Source organism: Cydia pomonella, chromosome 17 (assembly GCF_033807575.1).
Source record: "Cydia pomonella isolate Wapato2018A chromosome 17, ilCydPomo1, whole genome shotgun sequence".
Taxonomy (NCBI): Eukaryota; Metazoa; Arthropoda; class Insecta; order Lepidoptera; family Tortricidae; genus Cydia; species Cydia pomonella.
The window spans coordinates 12893448-12917977 of NC_084719.1; the positions used below are offsets into that span (position 1 = coordinate 12893448).

At 38.3% G+C, this 24530-nt stretch overlaps 1 protein-coding gene across 1 annotated transcript; it reads left to right on the forward strand.

Moving 5' to 3' along the window:
- The first annotated feature begins 377 nt into the window (after positions 1–377).
- On the forward strand, positions 378–22555 carry LOC133527244 (uncharacterized). The gene is made up of 7 exons (XM_061864156.1): positions 378–3067; positions 12311–12570; positions 13151–13264; positions 15053–15138; positions 16415–16535; positions 17645–17823; positions 18583–22555. Exons 1-7 carry the CDS (start codon positions 2116–2118, stop codon positions 18803–18805), a joined length of 1935 nt encoding a protein of 644 aa, XP_061720140.1. The 5' UTR covers positions 378–2115; the 3' UTR covers positions 18806–22555.
- The last annotated feature ends 1975 nt before the right edge of the window (positions 22556–24530 follow it).

Here is a 24530-nt window from a genome sequence, read left to right on the forward strand (position 1 = left end):
AATCCAAAAAATCATTAAAACATAGTTTTAAAAAGATTCTCCTCGAAAAACAAACCGCTGGTATTCCATACGGCTTTTTGGCCGCAGAGTTCAGAATCTAATATGGTGGAGATGGCAGTCACGAGGACTAGAAGGCCTGCACACACTTGCCGACTTATCTATTATCTCGGTATTATATTTATTTTTATTTATTAATTAAAACATGTAACACACACATACCCTCATATTATTTGAAAGTATATCTGTTGTGACCTGGGTTCCGGTAGAAAACCAGTGCTTTACTCGAAAGAGTGAAGAATATCACTGAGCCGTGACCCTTTTGTCCTGCTGCAACGCACACAGTATGTAGGTAGGTACTTTTTATTTTATTTTATTTTTTATTAATTATTCCTATTTTGTTGTCTTAATTTTCTTTTGTGCCATTGTTATTGTAATACTTAATTTGTGTTTTTTTTTTTTTATGATGATTTCAACTTTATATTGTGTGTTTTTGCAGCTGCCAAATAAATGATTTATCTATCTACATATCTATCTATCTAACCCTAAAATACGAAACAATCTTAAAAATAATTATCCTCCCTGTTTATGGTGACGATAAAATGTGCCATGCCATGGCCATGGCTACTTCCACGAGTGGCTACAAGAATAACCCATACCAACGGAACCCTAAAAACCTGAACTGACTAATAATAGTATAGTATCACAGTATGAAACTCATATGATGAAACTAAAATAACCATATGCATGTTTTATCAAAAAGAATAGTCTGCATTTTAAGAAGTTTTAAAAGGGGGTTTTTACGGACCCCTAAATTCACAGAAAACTGCAATTAAGAACTTTTAAAACTTTTATCAACTTTTGGCGCAATTAAACCTAATATTCAAATGAAAAAAAAGCCAAAAACCGCTAGGCTAGGAGGTACCCACTGATAAAGTAGGTTAAAGTGCTTACGTAAGCTTGTAATTGCATTATATACCTACCTACGTTCTCTTTACGTTCATAGTAAAATACCTAAACATTTGACATCTACTTTTTAGTAGTTGCCATCTCGCTCACTCATGCTGGGAATTATTGTTCAAGGAATGCGCGCGTCGACAAGTCTCGGTACACCCAGGACGTAAAGTTGAAGTCTAACACAACTCCTTATCACGTGCACCTTACTACATACGATATAAAGTTGATTTTTGATAACTTCGTTGCGCAGGCACGGACTTATCAACAAGAGATCACCCTCCCGAGACTTGATGTGGTGACTACTTTGTAAAAGTACATTCATAAATTTTATTATTACTGAACTCGATAGTTTTGAGGTTTCTCTTGCATTTAAACTTTGTTTTAGGGTCAAACTTTTTGATAGATATTTTTTATTATTTTTTAAAAGGTTTTTAATGACTTTTAAGCCGTTTTAATCTATAAATAGATTCGTAAATTAAGGAACTAAATTAAAAGACCTTGAGAAGAAGTCTCGTGGGGAGTGCCGCTACGTCACCGACGGGAAGTTTTGCAGTTATGTATGACCGCCAGCTGGTCCCTGATTGGCCAACAAAGCCTCGACGGCGGCCATTTTGTTGCTTCTGAGTCACCAAAAGGTGAAAAATGTACGGAATTAATGTGCACTCCCCCCGAGACTTCACAACGGTATTGGGCATTTCCCTCGTGAACACAAAATTTGGGTTTCATGTTCCCTACCTCCCACAGCGTGGATGAAATAATAATATTTTACGTGGGATATATTTTTAAAAACTTGCTAATTTAATTTACCTCGTTTCTTTAGTCGACGGAAAAGTGGTTTTCAAAAGTTAGACACTCCTAGTTGCGATAAACTCTGTTTTCCAGCACAAGTTCGATCGGCTGGTGGTCGTCGCTTGGAGACCCTAGTGAACTCAAAGAAATAAAATTGTGCAGGAGTGTGCGGCCGAGATTTAGATATTATCAATAAATACATGTGTTTTACCTAACTGTCAAAATAATAGTGAAGTGATCAGTGTACGTTGCGGATTGTTTACGTAGATGTTGACTGAGATTTGTGAACGCGGTGCGGCAGGATGTAGCCCGAATCGGGCTTGAAGAGTGTAAAGTGCCCTTTTTATTCAGAGGGATTTAGCGGCCGCTAAAATGTCCGAGACGACGATGGTAAAGGTGAAGACCGAGCGGCCCGATGAGGCGGAGATTCGGGAGCTCGCCGCGAAGATGGTGGAGGCGAATAAGGCGAAGGCGCTAGCGGCTTCGGTGGCGGCGGCTCGGCCTGGCCCTGGCGCGCTCGGCACTGCACCGCCCGGTGCCGGTGGGCAGCTGGGCATTCTCAACTTCCTCACCCGCAAGACCGGCGCGCCGCCCGACACGCGGCCGCCCGTCGACCCCGAAAAGAAGACCCCGGCCCCGGACGAAGCCAGCTGGAAAGGCCACTTCGGCTGGGACATGCTGGGCAAGTGTCACATTCCCTACATCTACCGGTCCGGGGAGAAATACGTGGCCGTCAGGATGGTAGAAATTAAATTATTAAACAAGTACCTGAATTACCTTCATGCAGACATATACTCTTGCACCTGTATAAGGAGTTACTACATAACAGAGATAGAAGCGAGGCTTCTAAACGAAATAAACAGCAGGCATTGTGATGGCCAGTTTGGTAGAGATGCCTTCACGCAAAAGGACCTTGTGGTTCGGTTATCAGACGCTTATGAATTTTATAACTTCTTAGATGTATGTTACAATAAGTTACTTAGAGGCACAACAAATAGTAAAGATAAGTGCGGGTTCATCAGAATAAATAAAGAGTCAGTAGTGCCGTACACAGTGAGAGACGGGCAGAAGTTTGTGCCCTTATTTTATTTTGAAGGTGAAACGGACAATCTTAAGTTGAAAGCTGACCAATTGAAGGGTTGGGACTTGTCATACTTGAAGTTCTGCTGTAAAGTGCAAGGCATTCGGAATGAACTGTTTGCTAGTGAGACTTGCTCGGTGATAAGCCTGTCGGACATCAAGAGCTACTTCCCGCCAGGGACCGAGTTTGAGGAATACTGGCCAAACAAAGTTGTGGACTCACAGCTCCTCATTTCTGCTAAAGGTGAGTTATATTTATGTATGTTTATTATTATAATATCTAACTGTAACCTTATTAGAGTAGTGTATTAATTATAATGTATATACTTGCATGTTTACAATATTTATGTTTAAATTCAGACTCTTTAATGAGTTAATAAGTTATAAATAATTCCATCAATAATAATAATTTTAATTAGTCTTGTGAAGTTCAGCTATCTGTAAGTGCAAGATTTAAAGGTTTCTGGGCAATTGTTTTAAAGCCTGACCTCTGTAAATAGCCCCAATTTCAATATTCTGTCTCATCAGGCAACCTTCATCCCTCCATGCAGCCTCCATTCATTTTAATTTAATTATATCTATTAGTGGTAATCTATTATAGTAGTTTATGTGACTGCTACATAATAAAAGGCATTAAAATACATGAGTGTGGGTTTAAGAAAGGAACAAAGTGAGTTTCTTAAAAAGATCACACGAGTGTTTTAATGCCTAATTATGTACAGTTACATACACTATTTTATCTACACACATATTATAAACTTTCTATGAAATATTCACTAACCCAAATTACAGCCTCCGTTGGGGCATGGCGGAACTCGCTGATATATGGTGGCATCACCAAAATATTTTTATCACTTATTTTCACACTAAACATTAGCTACCTTAAAAACTACAAGACATATTCATTTTATACTTAAAACTAATTAAAATATAAACTGTACGTCAAATGGCGGTAAATGAAAACTTTTTCACGCATGTAGTTTTTTTTTAATTGAGAGACAAACTAGAATCGGGGGCCTATTTCCGTATCATTAAATACAAACTAACATGTGACATATGTCAAAATTGTATGCAATTGACATTTCATTTCGAACAAAAAGGTATCTCAACTGATATTAGAATAGAGGTCAAATCGAATTCCTTTTTTTTTCAGAGATGTGCCAAATTTGAATGCATAACCAAATCGATTTTGATGTAGTTATGAAGCTATAACTACATTATCACAGATAAGAAATTTGTTGTAACAAAACAGTTTATCTTAATGTTGGCCATAATTTATGGATTTTGAAGGCATTGTAAAGGGTTTATGATATGTGTGTAGATAAAATGTTTTAATACATACATGAATTTAAATTTGCATATTTTACTATGCACCAGTTCCCCCACCCAGTGGTTTATATTGCCTTATTAATGAGCTTTTAAAAAAAAAAATATGCTATATCACTGTTCTACAATCTTGTTAAAATTTAAACAGGTGATATAAAAGTTAACTTTCCACAGACTTCAAAAACTAAAGAAATAATTACACACTTTTTGCCTTAACCAAAGTAAAAAAATTATCGCCGAACCTATCGCCATATCTAATGAAAAAATTTTAGGTGCTTGAAAAGTTCATAAACTTAACCGTTGTCACCAGGGATTAAACTTCAATGAAAAATATAGGCCAAGGGTTCAGTCTCCATCAGATGTATCAGAGCAGACAAGGTGCTCAAAAATATCTGGACGTGCAGTTTAACATTTTGATAATAGAGGCTTTAAATGTTAATATTTTATTTATCATCATCATTGATTTTTCATTGTGATTGACATCTGTTATACAATTTACTAGAGCCCTTTGTTCAGATATTTGTGAATCAACAACTCTACCTACTGGTTGTACCTAAGTTAGGTTAATCCCCATAATTTGGAATGTCATTGATGCCCTAAGTTGTTTCAGATTGTTTTGCTCAGCAACCTAGTCCTAGTAATTGTCTCCGATTATTTAAACCTGTGCACAAAAACCTATAGAACGGTAATAGTAAACAACTATAGATCATGTCATTCACGAAGACGCGTGCTTTGACTCATATTGTCATGTTATTAAAGGTTAGATTAGTTGTCAAAACTCTGTGCATCATTGTGGATGATACAAACTATATAGTATAGACTATCAATCTGTAAACGAAAATCCCATTTGTTACCAATTTTGAACAGTTAGCATAATGCAATTACGATAAGCTGCAATATACATAATTATAATCTGGGAAAACAAATTTTTAAAGCAAAAAGGCGCGAAATTCAAAATTTGTGTGAAAGATAGACCTTTTGTCCCTACATTTTTCATATATGCCGCCTTTATCAACTAAGTTCATCCGACAATATACTCAAAAATATGTTCCGTAGCTCTTGTTATGCGAATTAAGAACTATGGGACATATTTTTGAGGAAGATATGTGCACCCATATCTTTAAACTTGACTGTTTAATTACACTTGTTGGCAGATCGACAATCATCTTTGCTTTACACCGTAACGCCATCTAGTGAGTTAAAACGAAAGGACGGAAAGTTGACGTCAATAGCGCCATCTACAGCCATCATGAACGCAACTTAGTGAAGAGACTTACAAAATTCTTCAAAATTATACAGGGCTATTTTAGTTAAATGGGTTGTCTCTGTCAAACGCACATTAACGCATTCAATGCCAGGGGGCGTGGCCTAGAAACAAACTTGTATGACGGTGAACGCATATATGCGTCGGTGGCAGTGAATGCGACATATAAGGATAAATTAAAAAAGCGTTTTAACTAAAAGTAGTTTGACAGACTTTTGAATAATGGCTGAATACAATCAGTATAGGATGGGAGATCCTGAACCTGCCCCTACACTATTTAGCTTGTATCTTCTATCCACCTTCCCTCAATTTGACCCATTTAGGTATATATTTTTTTTCTATTCCTGTCATTTTCTGGGTTAATAATAATAATAATAAAATTCTTTATTGTGCACTACTAAAGAAATACTCATATTAATTAGGTATATATATTTATTAATGCTGGTCCCAAACTGACTGTTGTAAAATATCAATTATGTGACAGGGACAACATAATAAAGCACTATGAATCCTGTCATGTAGTCATTGTCACACGATGTTACATAACGTTATTTAACCGGTGTGACCACCGTAATATTTCAGTATAACAAAATCTGTCATATTTGTTTCCAATTTTTGCCATTTCTATTGATATCCAGTTTCCATCAATATTAAATTAAATTTCATACTAGCCAAACACCATAGCTAGGAAAACACCCACATCACATAATCGACTGACATCGAATATCGTTTATCTTCATCTCTAACGCTCTGAGGATTATTCGAGTGATAGACACAAGTAAACGATTTTAAAATTTGGATGTTCAGAAGGCGGCAGTCACACTCACACGTTGCGAAGTTTATAAATAAATAAATATTGTGTTATGGGTATGGGATAATCACACAAATCGACCTAGTTCCACAGTAAGCTCAATAAAGGTCTGTTCACACCGGGTGCGTGTGCGTAGACGTGCATGTGCGCTTTGTAACATACAAATCTCTATAACAGGCGGTATACCGATTGCGTGACGTGTGCGTGCGCGGCTCAAACATTTTAAGGCCCGTGCTCACTGGGTCCGTGTGCGTAAACGTGCAAGTGCGCGTTGTAATATACAGATCCTTATGAGAGACGGCACACCGCTTGCGTGACGTGTGCGTGCCGCCTTATGTCGTTGTCGTTTCGAAAAGTACAATTTTCAAGTAAATATCATAAGGCTATAATTATTATTCAATTAAAAACTACAATAACAAATAAATTATTTAAGTTTTCACCCCAACGTCGACTTTTGTAACTCGTTAAGGGACCACGTAAACCACGTTTGAGCACCGGAAGTGAGGATTGGCAATATGCACTTGTCGACGAGTATCCGCTTAAGAGCTAATCTAACGGAAGTTCTCCCTTCAGTAGCTCCTTAAGAGACCAATAGCTTTTACAAGCCTTTTGGACCAGTCTTTCGACCTTTTTGTCCCGTCCACCATTCGCCCCAAGTACGTATACTTGTCGACATAGCGTAGGATCTGTCCGTCCACCTTAATGTCACGTTTGATGCTGTTGGTCATTTCACCTGAGTTTTTGACCGGTTCATTTTATGGTCAACTTGAAGGCTTCCCGAGCAAAGATCTTGTAGCATTGTTTCAGTTCCGCAGCTGAATAGGCGAAGAGAACGATGTCGTCGGCAAAGCGAAGATTTGTTAATCTTAGTTGTAATAAAATACAACGTAAAAGAAACACGCACACACGCCCGACCCGCGCACGCACGCGCACGACCCTCGCACGACCGGTCCCTCACTCGCCCCGCGCCCGCGGGTTGTGTGTTGATGGTCATATAAAACTAGCTGATGAGACGCGCGGCAGGCCCGCTTAGTCACGCTCGCGCCCGCCCGTGTGTGTGCCTAAGCTTTTAGCTATGGAAGGTGGAGGTAAGGAATGAAATCTCTATGTACCAAAAAGTGTCATCAAAAAACCTTAAATAGGTGGCGCTACAATACCTAGAATACTTGAACAAAAAAATCAAATCATAGACAGCGCACTTCACTCCGTCAATAACGCCTAGGTACTCTAGCGCTACTCTGGAGAGATTTGGAACTATTATTTATAGCTGACTGTTGGACACTTTTGCAACAGTTCTACCATAGGAGATTTCACTTCTTTTAATTGTACACTCCATAGCTTTTAGCGTCCGCGCCACGTGCACGTGCAAGTTTACCGCGGTCGGCCGTTACCCATAACGGCCGTTGCAATCCCTAACGGACATTGTTGTCAATCCATTATGAATCATTACTATAAGTCTTGATTATCTAGTTACCTCAAGTCTAAACCCACCTTAACAGTTGACCCCAAAACAATTGAGAACAAGGCTAAAAGGAAAAAGAAGGTCACTGCACTTTATTAAGCCTCCGTCGCCTTTTTGTACGGTTTGTGAGAGATTTTTCCAGTCATTAAGGTCATGATTATATAATATCTACTGATGGACCAGGTTATGTTTACGAAGATATGTAGCATAGTGTTAGGCTGTTTGAATAGATTATAGTAACCCATACGACTGCGAGAAGTGAATACATAATATAGACTGATTTCCTTCCAGACAGAATTTCTTTACCTGCTCATTATTCTAAAAGCCACATTGATGCTTAAGTCTCAGTTATAATATTATGTTGACAGCGCTTTGACCTTCATTTAAAGGCACGATCACTCTGCCTGCGGACCGCTGCACGGCTCCGGCTCCCTGCAAAGCCGTTAAGCTATTTTTGATAACTATACAATAATTATGAGGAACTTAAATTTGCAGCGTAATTATAAATCTGTGTCACACCTTTATGTGCCTTAAGAGAACGAAGAAAAAAATGTTTGGCATTTAGTTTTCGTCTATACGGCTACGGCACATAATGATACGCCGGACAGCTGAACTGGATGCACTTATTTGTTACAATAGGATAGTAACATATATGTGTTACCGATATATTCCCTTCTATTATAACAGCTACGTCCCTTTTAATTTGACTTACACATATATTTTGTGTGAATGTCCTTACTTACTATTCTCTTAAAGAGGTCATGGACTTTTCCGTTTCAACTTTAGTGATGGATTACGGTTTCTATTAGTATAGTTATGATATGATGGCTTGCAATTGTTTACTGGCCCCGGTTTTACCAATGTGACAGTTTATACTTAGGACTCTGAAACCTTTTTTGTTAATTCATCAGGGAGCGAAAAGTTCGGTTCCGTTTGCGTTTACCAGTTAAAGAACTGTTCTTTTGAGATAGGTAAGTACCATTTTATGCCACATTCGTTCGTCTTTCGTTTTTGTGGAATGTTTGGAGTTTGGACCGGATTAAAGGCCGAGCCACACCGCTTGCGTGCGCAGCACGTGTGCGTCGACGTAAGCGTAGACGTGCACAGCACCCCTGTCACACCGGGTTACGCGCACGTCACGCAACGCAAGTGCTGCAGAGTGCTGAACACGCCACGCAGGCGCACGCTGCAGCTCTGTCGTGCGTGCATGCTGCGTGTACATCCGCCTATATAAAATTGCGTATTATTTCCTAGTTTCTAAACGACTAACAATGTTCGACAGCAGTTTATCGGACGAAGAGGAAGCACTCCTCTTCCTTTAACACAAAATACTCCTGCGATACTATTTTCATATTATTATACTCACCTTACAAAAGCTGCATGCTGCTTGAACAATTTTGTCAAAATTACACACGGCGACATGATACGAGTGATATCGAATGAATTGACTTCCAGTCAAACCTTGCCCGAAAATATAGAAGCAAGGAGTCAAAATATGGAAGGCAATGCATTAATGCCTTTGCTTCATACTAATGCAAGGTCACCTATTTAATGCCGCTATTACAATATACAAAAATAAGATGGCGGGAATATTGTGTGACTTATCGAAAGCATTTGACGTCATCAGTCACATGTTACTGCTCAAAAAACTAAATTTGTATGGTGTCCAAGACAACGCTCACCAGCTGTTTACGTCTTTTTTATCGGACCGCAAACAAGTCGTAAAACTGCTTGCCGACGGCAAACTACTACAATCCGACGCAGGGTCTGTAAATATCGGTATTCCGCAGGGTTCTGCTCTTGGAAATACGTTATTTCTGCTCTTTATAAACGACCTGCCGTCGAATATTGCAGCTGGTTTGCCCGTATTGTTTGCGGACGACATAACCGTGTTGGTTAGTGCAGAATCTTACGACCAGCTAAACCTAAAGATAAGTGATGCTTGTGCGCAGTTACAGACCTGGTTTTCAGCAAATGGGCTCATACTAAACTGTTCCAAGTCGAACGTGATGCTATTCTCTGGTCGGAAGATTCCACTGCCACCATGCATGGCCAGCAGTCCGATGCCAGTGTGCAATGAGAGTAGGTTCCTTGGGTTTATAGTTGACTGTAACCTTAACTGGAAGCACCATGTTGACAGTGTCTGTGATAGGTTGGGTAGTGCAGTCTTTGCGTTGCGAAAGATGAAGCCACTTATCTCGAAGGAAGCTCTAAAGCAGGTGTACTTTGCTCACTTCCATTCTATTATGTCGTACGGCACGCTCATTTGGGGTAACTCCACTGATGCCAGAAGAGTCCTCATAGTTCAGAAGAGAGCAATTCGTACACTTGCTGGAGTAAAACACAGACATCCATGTAAAGAACTTTTTATTTCGGAACGCATAATGACTCGCTACTCACAACACCTCTTTGAACTAATAATATTTGTCAGAAATAATATTGCTCAATTTTCTCGTGTAGATTGTCCAGGAAAACAACTGCGTAACACAGGTCGTCTCAGAACAGTTCCTCGTCGCTTGGTGCTTTCAAAAAGGAACCCACGAATAATCGGACCTACTTATTTCGAGCACCTACCTGCCGAGATAAGAAACGAGCAATGCGACGAAATATTTAGACGTAAATTGAGAAACCTTTTGTTGGAAAACCCTCTGTACTCAGTAAATGAGTTCATGGAATTGACATTTTGATTCAGAAATTGTTTTATTCTTATTGTTTTTATTTATTGACATTGTTTTCTTTATCATACAGATGATCCTTATTGGGAGATACTATTTCATTGTTTTTTTATATTGTTGTGTGTTGACGATTCTTATTGGGAGATATTATTTGTGTTCTTTTATTAATTTATCGCTTTTATTTTTATAAGTTCGCTTTGTTAATTAACCGTTTTTGAATGAACGAAATAATATAACGGTTTTGGAATGAAATTAACAGGTATTTCAATACCGGTTCTGAGCCCTGGTTTATATTGTTAGTTATATTATTAACGCGGTGGATGGTGGCATCGGTGTTGAGTAGTGGTGATGCGATGCGACGACGGGATAGTTTATTCAAATGAAATCATTTATTCTGAGTCATGATAGGCATAGCAAAGGCAAGGCATCCCAGGGTTTACAGCAATGCTTAGCAGCTCTAGGAGCTAGGACAACCTCGGGCCTTTTACATAATACCACTTAAATTATACGATTTATTATTACTTGCTTGAATGGCTTGTCGAGTGAGTATTTATAGCGGTATAGAGTTACTGGTTGTAGAAGAGGTCTAAGAAAAATCGTACCCACGAGTTTAAAAGCCTAACTAGATGGCGCTATACGGTGCCATGTTTTGTAGTAAGGTGGTAATTTTCAAACGTCTTCTTTTGGTTACCGCATATTGTTCGTATCCATACCGCGCCATCTACAATTCGAAGCACGAAGTTATCTTACACTTTATACCTAACTTCTAGGTATTAATAACTCTTTGGTTATAGTATGTTGTTCGGACTGAGAACGCATGGAAGAGCTATTGGTCTATGAAAAACCTCATGAAGGGAGACCTACCTCTGTCACTGTCACTCAAACGTAGGCTCATGGACATGTGCATACTTCCAGTCCTCACTTACGGTGCTCAGACTTGGTCTTTGACAGAAGCTCAGAAGTCCAAACTCGGGGTTTGCCAGAGAGCCATGGAGCGCAGCATATTAGGTGTTAAACTAAGGGATCGCATCCGGAACACCACGCTGCGCTCTAAAATTCAGATTATAGATGTAGCTCGAAAAGTGGCCAAGTTAAAGTGGGACTGGGCTGGGCATGTCTGCCGCATGCCGAATGACTTGTGGGCCAAGATAACCACGGATTGGGTGCCCCACGAGTCAAACCGGGGATCTGGCAGACCTCGTCGGCGATGGCGGGATAACTTAGACTCCTTTTTGAGGGACTGGCCGGTCGTAGCTCAAAACCGGGATGAGTGGAAGAAGAGGGGGGAGGCCCAGCAGTGGGACACAGTGGGCTCGTTATAATATAATATATATAATATAATAAAGTATGTTCATGCGTGCATGTAAAATTGTAAATACACGTAGTTATGTAAAACGTACATGTTGATATGAGTCGCTAACGATAGATGTAACATATTATAATTAATTTCATTAATGAATGCTATTCACGCAATGTATGGCAAAGTGTCATGTTCTGAAAGTAGACTTCATTTTATTATCTCAGGGCCGATTTTGTACTTGCAAAAATTATTCCGCAAAGTAATATATTATTTTATTTAAACTGTAAACCTTATTGCATATAAATAAGGTCCACCAGTGATCAGTTCAGTGCTTCCGTTAGTCCGTTTGAATATTCGTATCAAAGCGTCAATCAAATGATCGACTAACTGCCAAAAAACTCGATGCAATACTTGAAAAGTAGTTTACAGTTACACTTGCATACTGCAGTATGATCAAAAGATGCGTTCAGACAAAGGACTTTCCGCGAACGTCAAAAATCGAAATTTCTTTATCTGCCTGTTAATCGCTCAGATCTGAACGCATCTTTACAAATCTCATAATGGAAAATTCCCGAAACGAAAGGGTGTTATACATAAATAGAGTTAGTATATTGGTAATTTGAAATCACATTTCCCCTTACTCTTCCAGGTGCAATAGCAGGCGGAGGCCAATGGACGCGAGCACCTCCCGCACCTCCCCCAGGCGTAGTCGCTCAAGGAGCTGGCGTCGGCCTCTCAGGCGCCTCTACCCGAGGCCGGCGGCCTAACGCGCAGCGCCACACACCGTCGTCCATGCAGATGCCGCATGCGGGTATATCTGCGGCGGCGGTGCAGGCGTTGGCTAGTGGCTGGAGTCTGCCTGGGACACTCACGCAGGCTCAGACACAGCAGGTGCTGAGGCTGGCGCAGGTGAGCATGGGTTCTGCTAAATTGCGATCCTCATTATCGTAACCCTTACCTACCATGAAGGTGCCAGCTACTTTGCAAGCAACGTCCTTTGTTTTACGTGGGTTACGTTTGTTTCTCGTAAAACTGGTTTAAATTGATGGTGGAGATGGAAGAGATATATGGTGGCCAAAATAACTCCGAAAAGGTGTGTTCAAAATGTTCGGATTAGGCGAATGCAACGCTAGCGCGCCTACCGTGAAGCGGTTGCGTACTGCACACGTGCTACGCAAACATATTATGCAAGCGCTAGGTCTGGAACTCTGGACGCACTTTTCAGGCCAGAGCACACCGGCCGCGTGTGCGTAGATGTGCACCAAATTGTTTGAGCTGCGCACGCCCATTTCACGCAGCCGGTGTGCCGTCTCTCATAAGGATCTGTATATTACAACGCCCACGTGCACGTCTACGCTCACGTGCCCCGTGTAAACAGGCCTTTCGTGAAACAACATCGATCATAAAACACTGCGGGATTTTGTCAAAAAAAATTGTTTTAATAAGCTTTTTTGTAGAAACTAGCTTTAAATGATCCTCTTCTATGCAGGCGCAAGTTGCCGCTCAAGCGCAAGCAGCAGCACGCTACAGTAACGCGGCAATCGCCGCTGCCGCGGCAGCTATGCCGCAACACCGCGCGCAGCAGCACCAACGAAATGTTCAGGTGAGACGAATATTAGATTCCTGTATTTTGCCATGAGTGGAAGTAAAGAGGTTGGATCGCGGCATCTCACTTTCCCGCATGGTCTCGCCACTGCGTAATGCCGTGGCGTTAGCGAGTCGCTGGTAGTATCTAAAAGCAGGGCCAGTTTAGTTAGTTTAAAAAAATGTTTCAGAGGTATTTTGTCACTCGAATGTTTCGTTTGTGAAAGAGTGTTTTTAGGTGGACTATAAATAGTAGTAAGTTGAGATTTGATCACAGAACAGTAAATTTCTATAATTACAACGTCAGTTCCTGCGTCTACGGACCACATACACATAGCATTAGCATGCACCTGTCCTCTTGAATCACGAAACAGCACCTTAAATGTCGATGCTTGATGATGGAATTCCTAGAATCCACGTCATTTGACGTAATGTAATGATGAATATATAGTTTTCCAGTGACGTTCGTGTGAACGAACGAGGAAAACAATTAGTTATTTTGTAAAGTAATTAAGTTAAACAATAGGAAACTACGAAGGCTGAAAAACTAAATTGAAATAATAATCTCTTTGCTTTGTTGAAATCGATTAAAAAGTAGAGGTAAACTACCTCTAGACGGTCTTATCGCTATAATACGATCTCTTGCAGACGACGAATAGAATTACGTAAAAGGTTATATAATTATTTAAATTGTTTTTAATGTTCAAATATCTGGGAAGATTATTTTGAAAGTTACATAACGCTGTCGCAATCCGTGTAGCAATGTCATAAGTTGCGATATTTTCTTTTATCGGGCTATGTCGTAACTGAGTTCAGGAACCGGAAATGGTAACCGAAAAACGTTTATTTTCGTAACTATTTGCGGTTACGTTGCGTTTCATCCACTACGTTTTTTAAGCGGTTGCTTAAACAGTTGTTAGGGCTAATGTGTACGAGTAATTAGTTAGGGAATATTGACCCTTTCCACCGAAGCGATATCGGGTTAGCAACTCTGCGAAGGGAAACAAAATTCAATATTGACGTTTCGTGTATTTAAAATAAATTATTTCGCATCAGAACGAAATAAAGCATCGGATTTCAATAAAATAAATCAGATAGAACTAAAAAAGTAGGTGATTTGACCGTGACGTCAATATAGCACGCATATAAATTTCATATTGGCAAATCGTTTCGACAGTTTCAAAAAAGAAACTGATTTGACTAGTAGAAAGGAGAATACCCTATTCTGAAGTTAAAATTACAAGGTCCTTGTTTTGCTGGCAAATAGGAAATGAGTGGTTTTAGCTCTTCCAGATTTGTAACGTCAGGGTTTATTAAATATAAATAAATAATACTATGTAAGGGTCGTAAGGGCATCAAATAAGAGGGTAAATCGCCTCTTTAACTGGACCTAAAGAAAAAGTTTATGTGCCTAGTTTTTGGAAGATAATCAGTTGATCAACATTATGCTAGATGTGTGAAGCGTGCCAACAAATAGGTAGGTATACCCTATTAGATGTTTCTTATAATTATGTGGTTCTCAGAAATTACGCATTGTCTGTCACATGTTATTTGTTTTTTTTTTTATTATTATTTTATTTCTGCATGGTAAACATTATATCTATAATGCCTTGTTTTATTGACACTTATTAAGAAATGTATTTATTTAGTTATAAACATATACTCTTTTTCCATGACAAGTAAAAAAAACTCTAATTTGTTAGTAAAACATTATTACAACTGAAGTTTCTCTTTTTGATCTCTATCCAAGGGAACATACATTTTAGTAGTCGGTTGAAAATATGTTTGTTTTTATGATTTATTCCAGTTTCCGAACAGTGCAATAACAATGGCGATGGGACAGCAACCGCCGCCGCCTCTCGTAAGGAGCACGGCCAACACCTCTACTATGAAGTGAGCATTCTATACATTTTCGTAGCTACTGTTGGAACAGTCTGTGTGGAAATGACGGTTGCGTTCTCTCTCACACACTTAGGGCTAAAACTAATTCATGGCATGATATTTCGTACGTACTTATTGAGATTGTTTCGCTCCTAAAAAAATACCTATTTGAGTTAAGTCAATATGGTCGATTGTAATAATCTTTATTACTATAGCTCATTTTTTTTCAAATGCTCAAATAGATTTTTGCTTGAATATCCTAATTACTTATTTTCAACCTTTGTACTTTATGAATAAACATTCGTGATAATATATTTACATCTATGTTTTAGCGCAAGTTATATAGAGACGAAACAACGCAATCGTCATACATTTTTCTATAAAAAATATACTAAACTTATCCAATTACAATAATAACATGAAAGCTCATGTCATATTGCATCATAATACTTGATCTTATATCACTTGTTTATATTGTGAGATATAATATAAGCCTCATTTTATTTTTATAAACAATAGTGTTTTCAATTTGAACGTCAGATTGTTTAGATCTAGACCACAGGCTGTTCTTAAACACTATCCATTCGCCATTGTCTTGACACTGAAATGTCTGCAATAGACAAGGTTAATATTTTGTGTTTTTTCATTATTATTTACTGCACGATATTTTTCTAATGTCACTTGGCAATAGGGTTATCTCAATGTCAGAACATGTCTAGAGGTCAAATCCAAAATAGTCGAATCATACGTGGACGGTTTAATATTAATTTTGTCTTCTCAAATAGATTTTGTCATTATTTGTCTGTTTTACCTAGAAACAAACAAAATTAATGTTAATTTGGTTCTGCATTTTATGTTCGATTTTGATAAATTTAATGATATATTATGACACGAACGATACATGCTGTCGCCATCAGATATATCGATGCTGCCAAGGCGCTCACAAATATATGAACAGGCCTCTATTGTTAAGGCATTAGTGCATGTCCAGTTACTTTTGAGCGGCTTGGCCGCTCCGATATATATGATGGCGAGTGTCCATGGATATTGTCTTTATAATGAACTGACCAACCAAATGAAAACCACACCTGAATATGAGGCCTAACTTTACGCTTATACTAATCTTATTTAAATGATGACAACTTTGTGAAGGTTTCCTTAAAATTATCTTAATCCATCAAAATATTCAAACTTTGACGGCACAATAAATGACAAATGCACTAAAATAAACCACAAAACCAAATCAAAGATAGTCTGTATCAGATTAATAATGAAACATAATTTGCAGTGTACCCCCGCAAGTGACCGGGTCGATGAATGGCCACTCAACCTCTCACGCCGTGGACAATCGCAAGCGGCTTACGCCGATAACAGAAATCAGTATTACTGGCAACCATACGCCGTATAAGGTGAGTCATTATATATTTCAACTGAAAGTCCAGCATACGCTGCGTAGGTACAAACTGCGATAAATTCGTGTGGTTTGCGCACGCAAACCACACGAATTTAAACGCAACCGTATTATTTATATAGCATAGTTGTTACTTGTTAGGTATCAAAGTGTAGTGTCTTTAATTTAAATCAATGTAATTTTCATGGGAGGAATGTTTCTTTTTGTAGTTTATAAATTATAATACAAATTACAAAATTGAACATTCCGCCCACCAAAATTACACCACACCAAACCAAAATTAAATTGGCTAGGCAAATAAGTAGTACAAAAACTACTTGAACCAAGATATTGGATAAGTGGAATGGGCCAAGCTTCCTTCAAAGAAACTTGTTCAAATATTGGATATAGAAATTGGACAAAGATATTGGACAGATGGAATACAACCGTCAGCAGAGAACAAAAGTTCCCATACACTTAGATTTAGCAAACGTTTTGTTGACATACGGTTCGAAGTGACCATATTATTTATATAGCATTGTCGTTAAGTATCAAAGTGAAGTTTCTTTATTTTATACTATTGTAATTTTGATGGGCAGAATGTTTAATTCTGTAGTTTACAATACAAATTACAAAATTGAACATTCCGTCCACCACAATTTACACCACACCGAACCAAAATTGGCTAGGCAAATAGTATAAAAACTACTTGAACCAAGATATTGGATAAGTGGAATGGGCCAGGCCTCCTTCAAAAAAATTTGTTGTAATATTGGATATATAAATTGGACTAAGATATTGGGCAGATGGAATACCACCGTCAGCAGCGAACGAAACTTCCTATACACTTAGATTTAGCTAACGTTTTGTTGACATACGGTTTGATGCGACTGTATTATTTATGTAGTATAGTTGTTAAGTATCAAAGTGAAGAATCTTTATTTTAAATCGTCATTTTAGTCGGCGGAATGTTCATTTTTGAAGTTTGAATTCTAGAAAATTTAATTTTGCTGCCTCCTAATCATAGTTTAGTATCTTTAAAATCTGTAAATGACCACATCACACTTTTACTCTGTTAATACATCTTGTCTACAAAAAATACTAACAATTTTGTATACTCTACCTCAGGTTCAAAAAGCGCTGGTGGAGAACACAATGGTACCCTGCATCAACGCGAAGCCATACCAGTACACCGAACTGCTCATGACACTTCCAGACCTGGCCAGCCACTTCTTCCCTCGAGTTCAGCTTGCCACCTGCCGCGCCATGCTTGACGCGCTTGGCCTCACTCTTTACCGGCCCAACTCGTAAGTAAATTTGAATAAAATATGTTCCAGATTGTGTTGCGAGTCTTGCCTCTTGCTTGAGTCTTGCCTCGGCTAGGCTTAAGCAAGAGGCAAGAACCTTGGTGCATTCCAACAAGGTTCGCTTTGACGCGCCGCATATGACAGGCGTGGCGTTCAAAGGCTTAACTTACCCATTTAGCGCTAATCACGATACGTTGTAGTTTTGCCTTTACGAAGCATTTCCTCTACATACCGGGAACCTAACATAGGTTCGGCCGTAGCTCAGCTGTGAATGTGTTAAAGTCTTACTAGTAGGGAAACTAATTTCGTCCAGTTTTTAAAACTATTTTTTGGTTCGGAATAGTAGGATCATGCCGCATTTGTTAACAGACTTCAAAAAAGGAGGAGGTTCTCAATTCAACTGATTTTTTATTTTTGTTGTATGGATGTTGCTCGATATCTCCGAGAATTGTGAACCGATTTTCAATTTTTTTTTTATTCAAACGGGTATAACCCCGGGATGGTCCCGTTGGCACCAAGTCGGGGTCTGATGATGGGATCTTGGAGATATAGAGGGAACTCTTCAAATGTTATCGGTACATGTATGGCGCTTTTGGTAATTTTTATTTGAAGTCGGGTAAATTTTTTGTTAATAAGTTTTTTTTTTATCTTTATCTCGTGTTCGGGGGTAGAAACGATCGTCAATGCTGTTAACTGACCTTTAAAATGTGAGGATCGGGTTTGCTAAAATTCCAAGTGACATCTTCCTCTCGTTTCCAGAACTCAACTCCAAGTCCTCCGTAACTCGGGCAAGTGCAAATCCGCCGCCGCCGGCGAGAACGGCATGGCGCTGGTGCAGATCCGCGACGTGATGCAGCACATGCCGCAGTTCAAGTACATGCTGCGCTCGGGGCTGGCGGCCGACGAGCCGCCGCACGCGCCGCGCCCCGCGCCCGCGCACGCGCCGCCCGCCTCGCACGCCAAGCGCGCGCGCGCCAACTAGCCGAGTACATGCTGCGCTCGGGGCTGGCGGCCGACGAGCCGCCGCACGCGCCGCCCGCCTCGCACGCCAAGCGCGCGCGCGCCAACTAGCCGGCCCGGTGCCCCGCCCTGGCCGAGGCTGGCTCCACGTAGCTGTCGCACTCGCACCCGGCTGGACTACACCAGATTTACTTGAGCCGTCGTAAACAGACGTCTATTTAACCATTTCTTCTTACCGAGGAGAGAAACGGGGAAAATCACAGCTGATATGCAAGTTACTTTACAATTGATACTACGCTATCTGAGAAAGGAGTGTGCCATGCATTTGTCTCCTTTTCCACACTGAGAAAGACATGCAGCACAAATATGACCAAATATGTCAGTACATATGTCCTGAAGTGTACCTAAAAACCTAATGACAGTAAAGTTCTAAATCAATTGACATCAACGAAAAAAAATCACATACTAAAATTAAATACAAAGAAATGTAATTGGTTGGGCTGAAGCAAATATGTAAGGGAAACACATTGGTATCTCCATCAGAGAGAACTTTTGAGTGGGAGTGTTTTAGTGGTAATAGCAATAAATTTTCTAAGTGATAAAACTATGCTTAACTATTAGCAAGTGCCTAGTGTTGGAAAGGGACAGATGCAGCAGCTATTGTGTTAATAATGATGGTAAAGGTTTGCATTACTGACTAGACAAGTGATGGGGCTTCCTAAGTGTTTGTGCGGAACTGTTTATAGAAAAGGTGGAGGTATAAAAAAACGGCTCTCAAGTACGCCATATAAGTAATGCATATAATATACCACATTGGTAAACTTGGGCTTGCGGATGATACATTAGGCAAATTAGATTTTGAAATTAATTTATAATTTTTGTGTATAAAGAATCCAAAGCATAGATATCACTTTATATATATGGCGTATGGATGAGTGTTTTGCCTTTATTCTCACCAGTGATTTAAAGATATACCTAATTATATCAATATATCATTAAGACATTGTCAATTTTCAATAAGTTGTACAAATTGTATCATACTCTTTTTATTGTAAATCAGATCTTATAGCATCTGCAATGATACTATTTAATAGAAGACTGAAATTTATTTTTACTTATTTCATACGAAAACTAGATTGTATCAAGTTTTGTTTTGTATGCGAGTTTATTTCGAGTTCTTACAGTTCTTGTAAATATTTAATAAGTTAGTTTGAAACTGCAAATACGCAGAATTGTTGTATCGGGCAATATGTGTTTAGTTAAATGAAAATTAAAAAATCTCTAGAGTACCGTTCGTTAAATAGAGCATATTAATATATTTATTGTGTAATGTATTTCTAGGTTTTAACTCAGTGCTTGGGCATCACAAGTAGGTTTAAACGAATTTACTCACAAATTTAATAAGAACAAATGTAATTAAAATGTTTCAATCTTCGTTTAGGTCCAGCTCCACAAACTCTAAATTTTAAAGTGGGAGAAAATAAATTAGTAAAATGTTAAAGCAGAAATCGTATCTTTTTGTCATATCACTACCACTTTCAATATGTTTTTAAATTCTGATCTGATCTCAAAATTCTATTGAATAGTTTCAACTTAATTTGCAAACATCAAAAGTTTGTGGTGTTCCAAATCAGCATTTACATTTTATTCTGAATCAGTTAAGAAGATGAAATATTAGGACGAAAATTTTAGCAGAACTGCCAATTTTATAATATACTTCTAGTGCAATTAGCTTAGCTTTTGGATTTAACCCTTTACCAGGCTCAGGGATATATATTTCCCACATGCGGCTCTTCAAACATGTGTTCTATTTTCGATGAGTAAGACTGACATTCGATTGTCATTTTTGAACTGTCAGCCTGGTAAAGGGTTAAACATGTGAAATAGACTTAAAAATTGTCTAACACCACACTATATTAACTGTATATTGACAAAAGCGGTATTACAAACTTGCATGTTTATAACCTATCAATATACGGTTTAAAAACGTCGATTGCGCTTCTGACTAGCCATTTGAGCAATGAATTAGTTTTAAATGTACCATAAGGGAATGTATATCCAGAACGTTGGTTCCTATAGGCTTACAATGTAGGTATTACAACCCTTGAAGTTTCTATTCACAACTTAATTTATATGACTGTTAGTATTTCTAGATTATAATGGGTAGATAGACATCTAGTATAGTTTAGCTAGATTGCTATATCTGGAAGAGCTGGAAGCCAAGCAACTGCATTATCCCTGATACAAATTCAACATTTATTATGTTGTTGATGTATAACTTTGGGCTTTGCAAGTTTTAAAGCAATGTTTCTGGCATGCCATACATGTTACAGGACAATCAGTAACAACACACTCAAGAATAACGGAAACGGGTCATTCCTATTTAAATTTTCTAATAAAGTGACCTAGTCTCATTTCTTTTGAATGTACATAAAATTTTGTGAAATTTTATTGGCTGCTCAGTCAGGCGCTTTTATCACCTGTGTAACAAATGACATTGAAAATTCAGTGGTAATAAGAAATAAATGTTTTTCAACTTTTTTCTATGAAATTTCTGTCATTTGTTATATTGGTAAATTAGGCTGGGTTGACATCCCTGTTGTACAGGCACTTATCGTACTAATTGTCTCCTTACTAATATTAAAGAAATAAAACCACAATTCGTGGTCTTCATACCTGGCTGTATCTTTATACCTGTTATGTACAATGTAGTTTTAACATTTCAATATTGCTGAATAATGTATCTGTACAGTATGCTATGGTTTAGTTCATATTTTTTTCACTTGATTGATATGGATCTAGAAAGATAAATATGAATATATGTTGCTGATATTGTACAGAAGGTTTATAAAATGTATATAATAAATAATAATTTTCACACTGCCACTTTCTAAACCCAGTTTATAATCCTACTCTACTATTGTTTAGTCTTATTTAAAATAACATTATATCAATATACATGTTATGTATGCTTTTAGAGGCTAGCAAGCTCTATGTGTATTTAAATGCACGTTTACAGTTAAATTTACATTTTTCTGAGTGCTGGATAATGAATGAATTTAGTTATAATCTAAATTCGTGAACCAGTATTCTGACTACTGTAAAAAGTGCTTAATTTGCGGAAGTCACATACATTTTTGAGAAATTGATATGTGCCTTGTCACTGTATAAAGAAAAATATTGCTTTGCCTTACAAATATAGACAACCGCAACAACTATTCACCCACAACTTCATGAAAACTTGTTAATTGATTTTGTAAATCTTGCAAATGATGGCACTCAATCATCCTCTATTTTTTTTATTAGAATTTGAGTATGAAAAATAATAGCGGTGACTAATCTATCTATTACAAATTGCTTTAGCATAATAGTCTTAACTCGTCATAAGCAAATAAACAGTATTCAATATGTGACCATGTACATAATAGCCTATAAATCTATTTTTTATTAGTAAGGAGTAATTATATTTTGGAATAGAGCTGTGTAAATCTGAGCCGATTTATTTATGATAGCCTAAGTCCTATTTGATATGTTATATCGTCGAGTCGCAACCTTAGGCGCCAACTGTCACAATTTCTACGATAAAAACCAAATTCAACAATTGTTGCATATTTTTTTTATTTTGCTTGATCTCTGATACGGTTGTGCCTCTAGGGTTGCGCTTGGTGTTTTATCAATTGTAAATTGCATTTTACGCAATAGCTCTACACATTAAACGTGTCGTTTGTGAGTAATTGATTCTGTATTTAAAAAATAAAAGGATTCTTTATAATTATTTGTTGTTATTTCCATGGCCTTTCGTTAACGTTTATAAGATAGAGTGTGGAATTAAAGGAGGAACATTTCTATATATTAAGTGTCCATCAAAAAATATGAAATAGGCGGCGCCACAATAAAAACCCCACTCACCGGCGCTCATAGAGTCTGGCTAGCCAAATATTGTTGACAGACTTGACAGATATTTCCATGTTGTATCACCAATTGTCTATGATTTAAAAAAAGCTAAAAGTCTGTTGTCAATTTATGTCATTCATTTAAATTGTTCGCGGTTTATAAGGGCTTGATGGAGCCATAACACGAAAAATTGATTGATTGGTTTATAAGGGGTTTATTTTAAATAATATTAATAATGACTATACCGAGTGAGGTCCGCAAACTATTATTTAAGCTCATAAATAATTACGGTAATGTGCGAAGTCGACGTGAAGCGTTGTATAACGAAAAACTGCTATGTTTACAAGTCTTAAACAATTTTACAAAGTTGGTGCTCTACTAATATTTTGATACTTTAAGTACTCGTTCTAACATTTGCCTATAACTTTGATTTGATTAAGTACATACGTGAATTATTTTATTAATAGCTGTATCTCATGAACAGGACAAGTGTCTAAAGAAACGAATAAACTAGAAGTTCTGGAAAATATCAATAAAATCAAAACATTGGACCGTAACGAGTTACTGAAAACTAATATTTTGAAGAAATCTGTGGAATGACTGGTCAGTAGTAAATTGATATAAAAATATAAAATACTAGCTTTTGCCCGCGGCTTCGCCCGCGTACTAAGCAAAATAAAAAAGTTATCAGTTTGACCCTATGTTTAGGTAGAAATTAAGTGAGCTGACTTTGAGTGCACGTCAACGTATATTAACTTATTAAATTTCATGCTCAGAAAATCAAAAATATTTTCTAGTATCAAAACTATAATTCCTACAGCACACTACTACTACCACACACACACACACACACACTACTACTACTACTACTACTAGTACTATAATTGCAGTGTTACCAGCCCAAGATTTTTTGAATTTCCCGCCAAAATATTGTGTAATATTTCAGTAGCCAGACTCTAGGCGCGAAATAAAATGTCATGGTATTTCATTTATGTAGATCATCAGCAGGTTCAGCAGGTGTACAGCGCAAGTTAAAATAACACTTTTTCGAGCGTATTCGCTTTACGCCTGCAGCCTGTGGACGAGATACACGCAGCCACAGACATAATTTAAATCTATGCACGCAGCGTTCTATGAATGCCTTGCGTGTACAGTACAATGACGCGTTCAGGCAGGGTACAGGGGGCCTACCGCGAAAACCGAAATTCGCGGGGATCTTTCTCTTTTACTCTCACTAAGACGTAATTAGAGTGACAGAGAAAAATGCCCGCAATTGACGAATTTCGATTTTCCCGGTAGCCGCCCTGTTGCGGCTGCCGCGATACTGCAGTGCGTCGGGCATGTTCGCCGACGCGCATGTAGATCGTTTCCACGCGACGCTGCGCAAGCGCTGCGCCGCGACGCTCCGAAGGGTGCGCGACAGCCGCGACAGTCTCCTGGCCGTCGTGGCAGGGAGATGGGACAGTGCATTAATTAGGCACTGGACCTCCCAACATCTTAGTTTAGGTACTAACATAGTAATTTAAGTATATTTGTAACTAACAAAATATGGATTGTGTCGTCCGAAATAAATGATTTTTATTTTATTTTTTTATTTATTATAGATGTGCTAACCCGTGAGAGACAGAACATACGCAATGCGACAACATTAAAAACACGTTTTAACATTCCTGTCAACATACCATAAACAACCTACGTAGTTTGGTCGGGTTATTTGTGGCCCCTCCCCACTATTTTATCTCTATATTATTATACCTCTATGGTTTATGTAATCCATGAAGGATTTGCCACACTAGATGCGGTCTATGGTTAGGTCAGGTCAAATTGAAATGTATGTAATGACCTAACCGCAG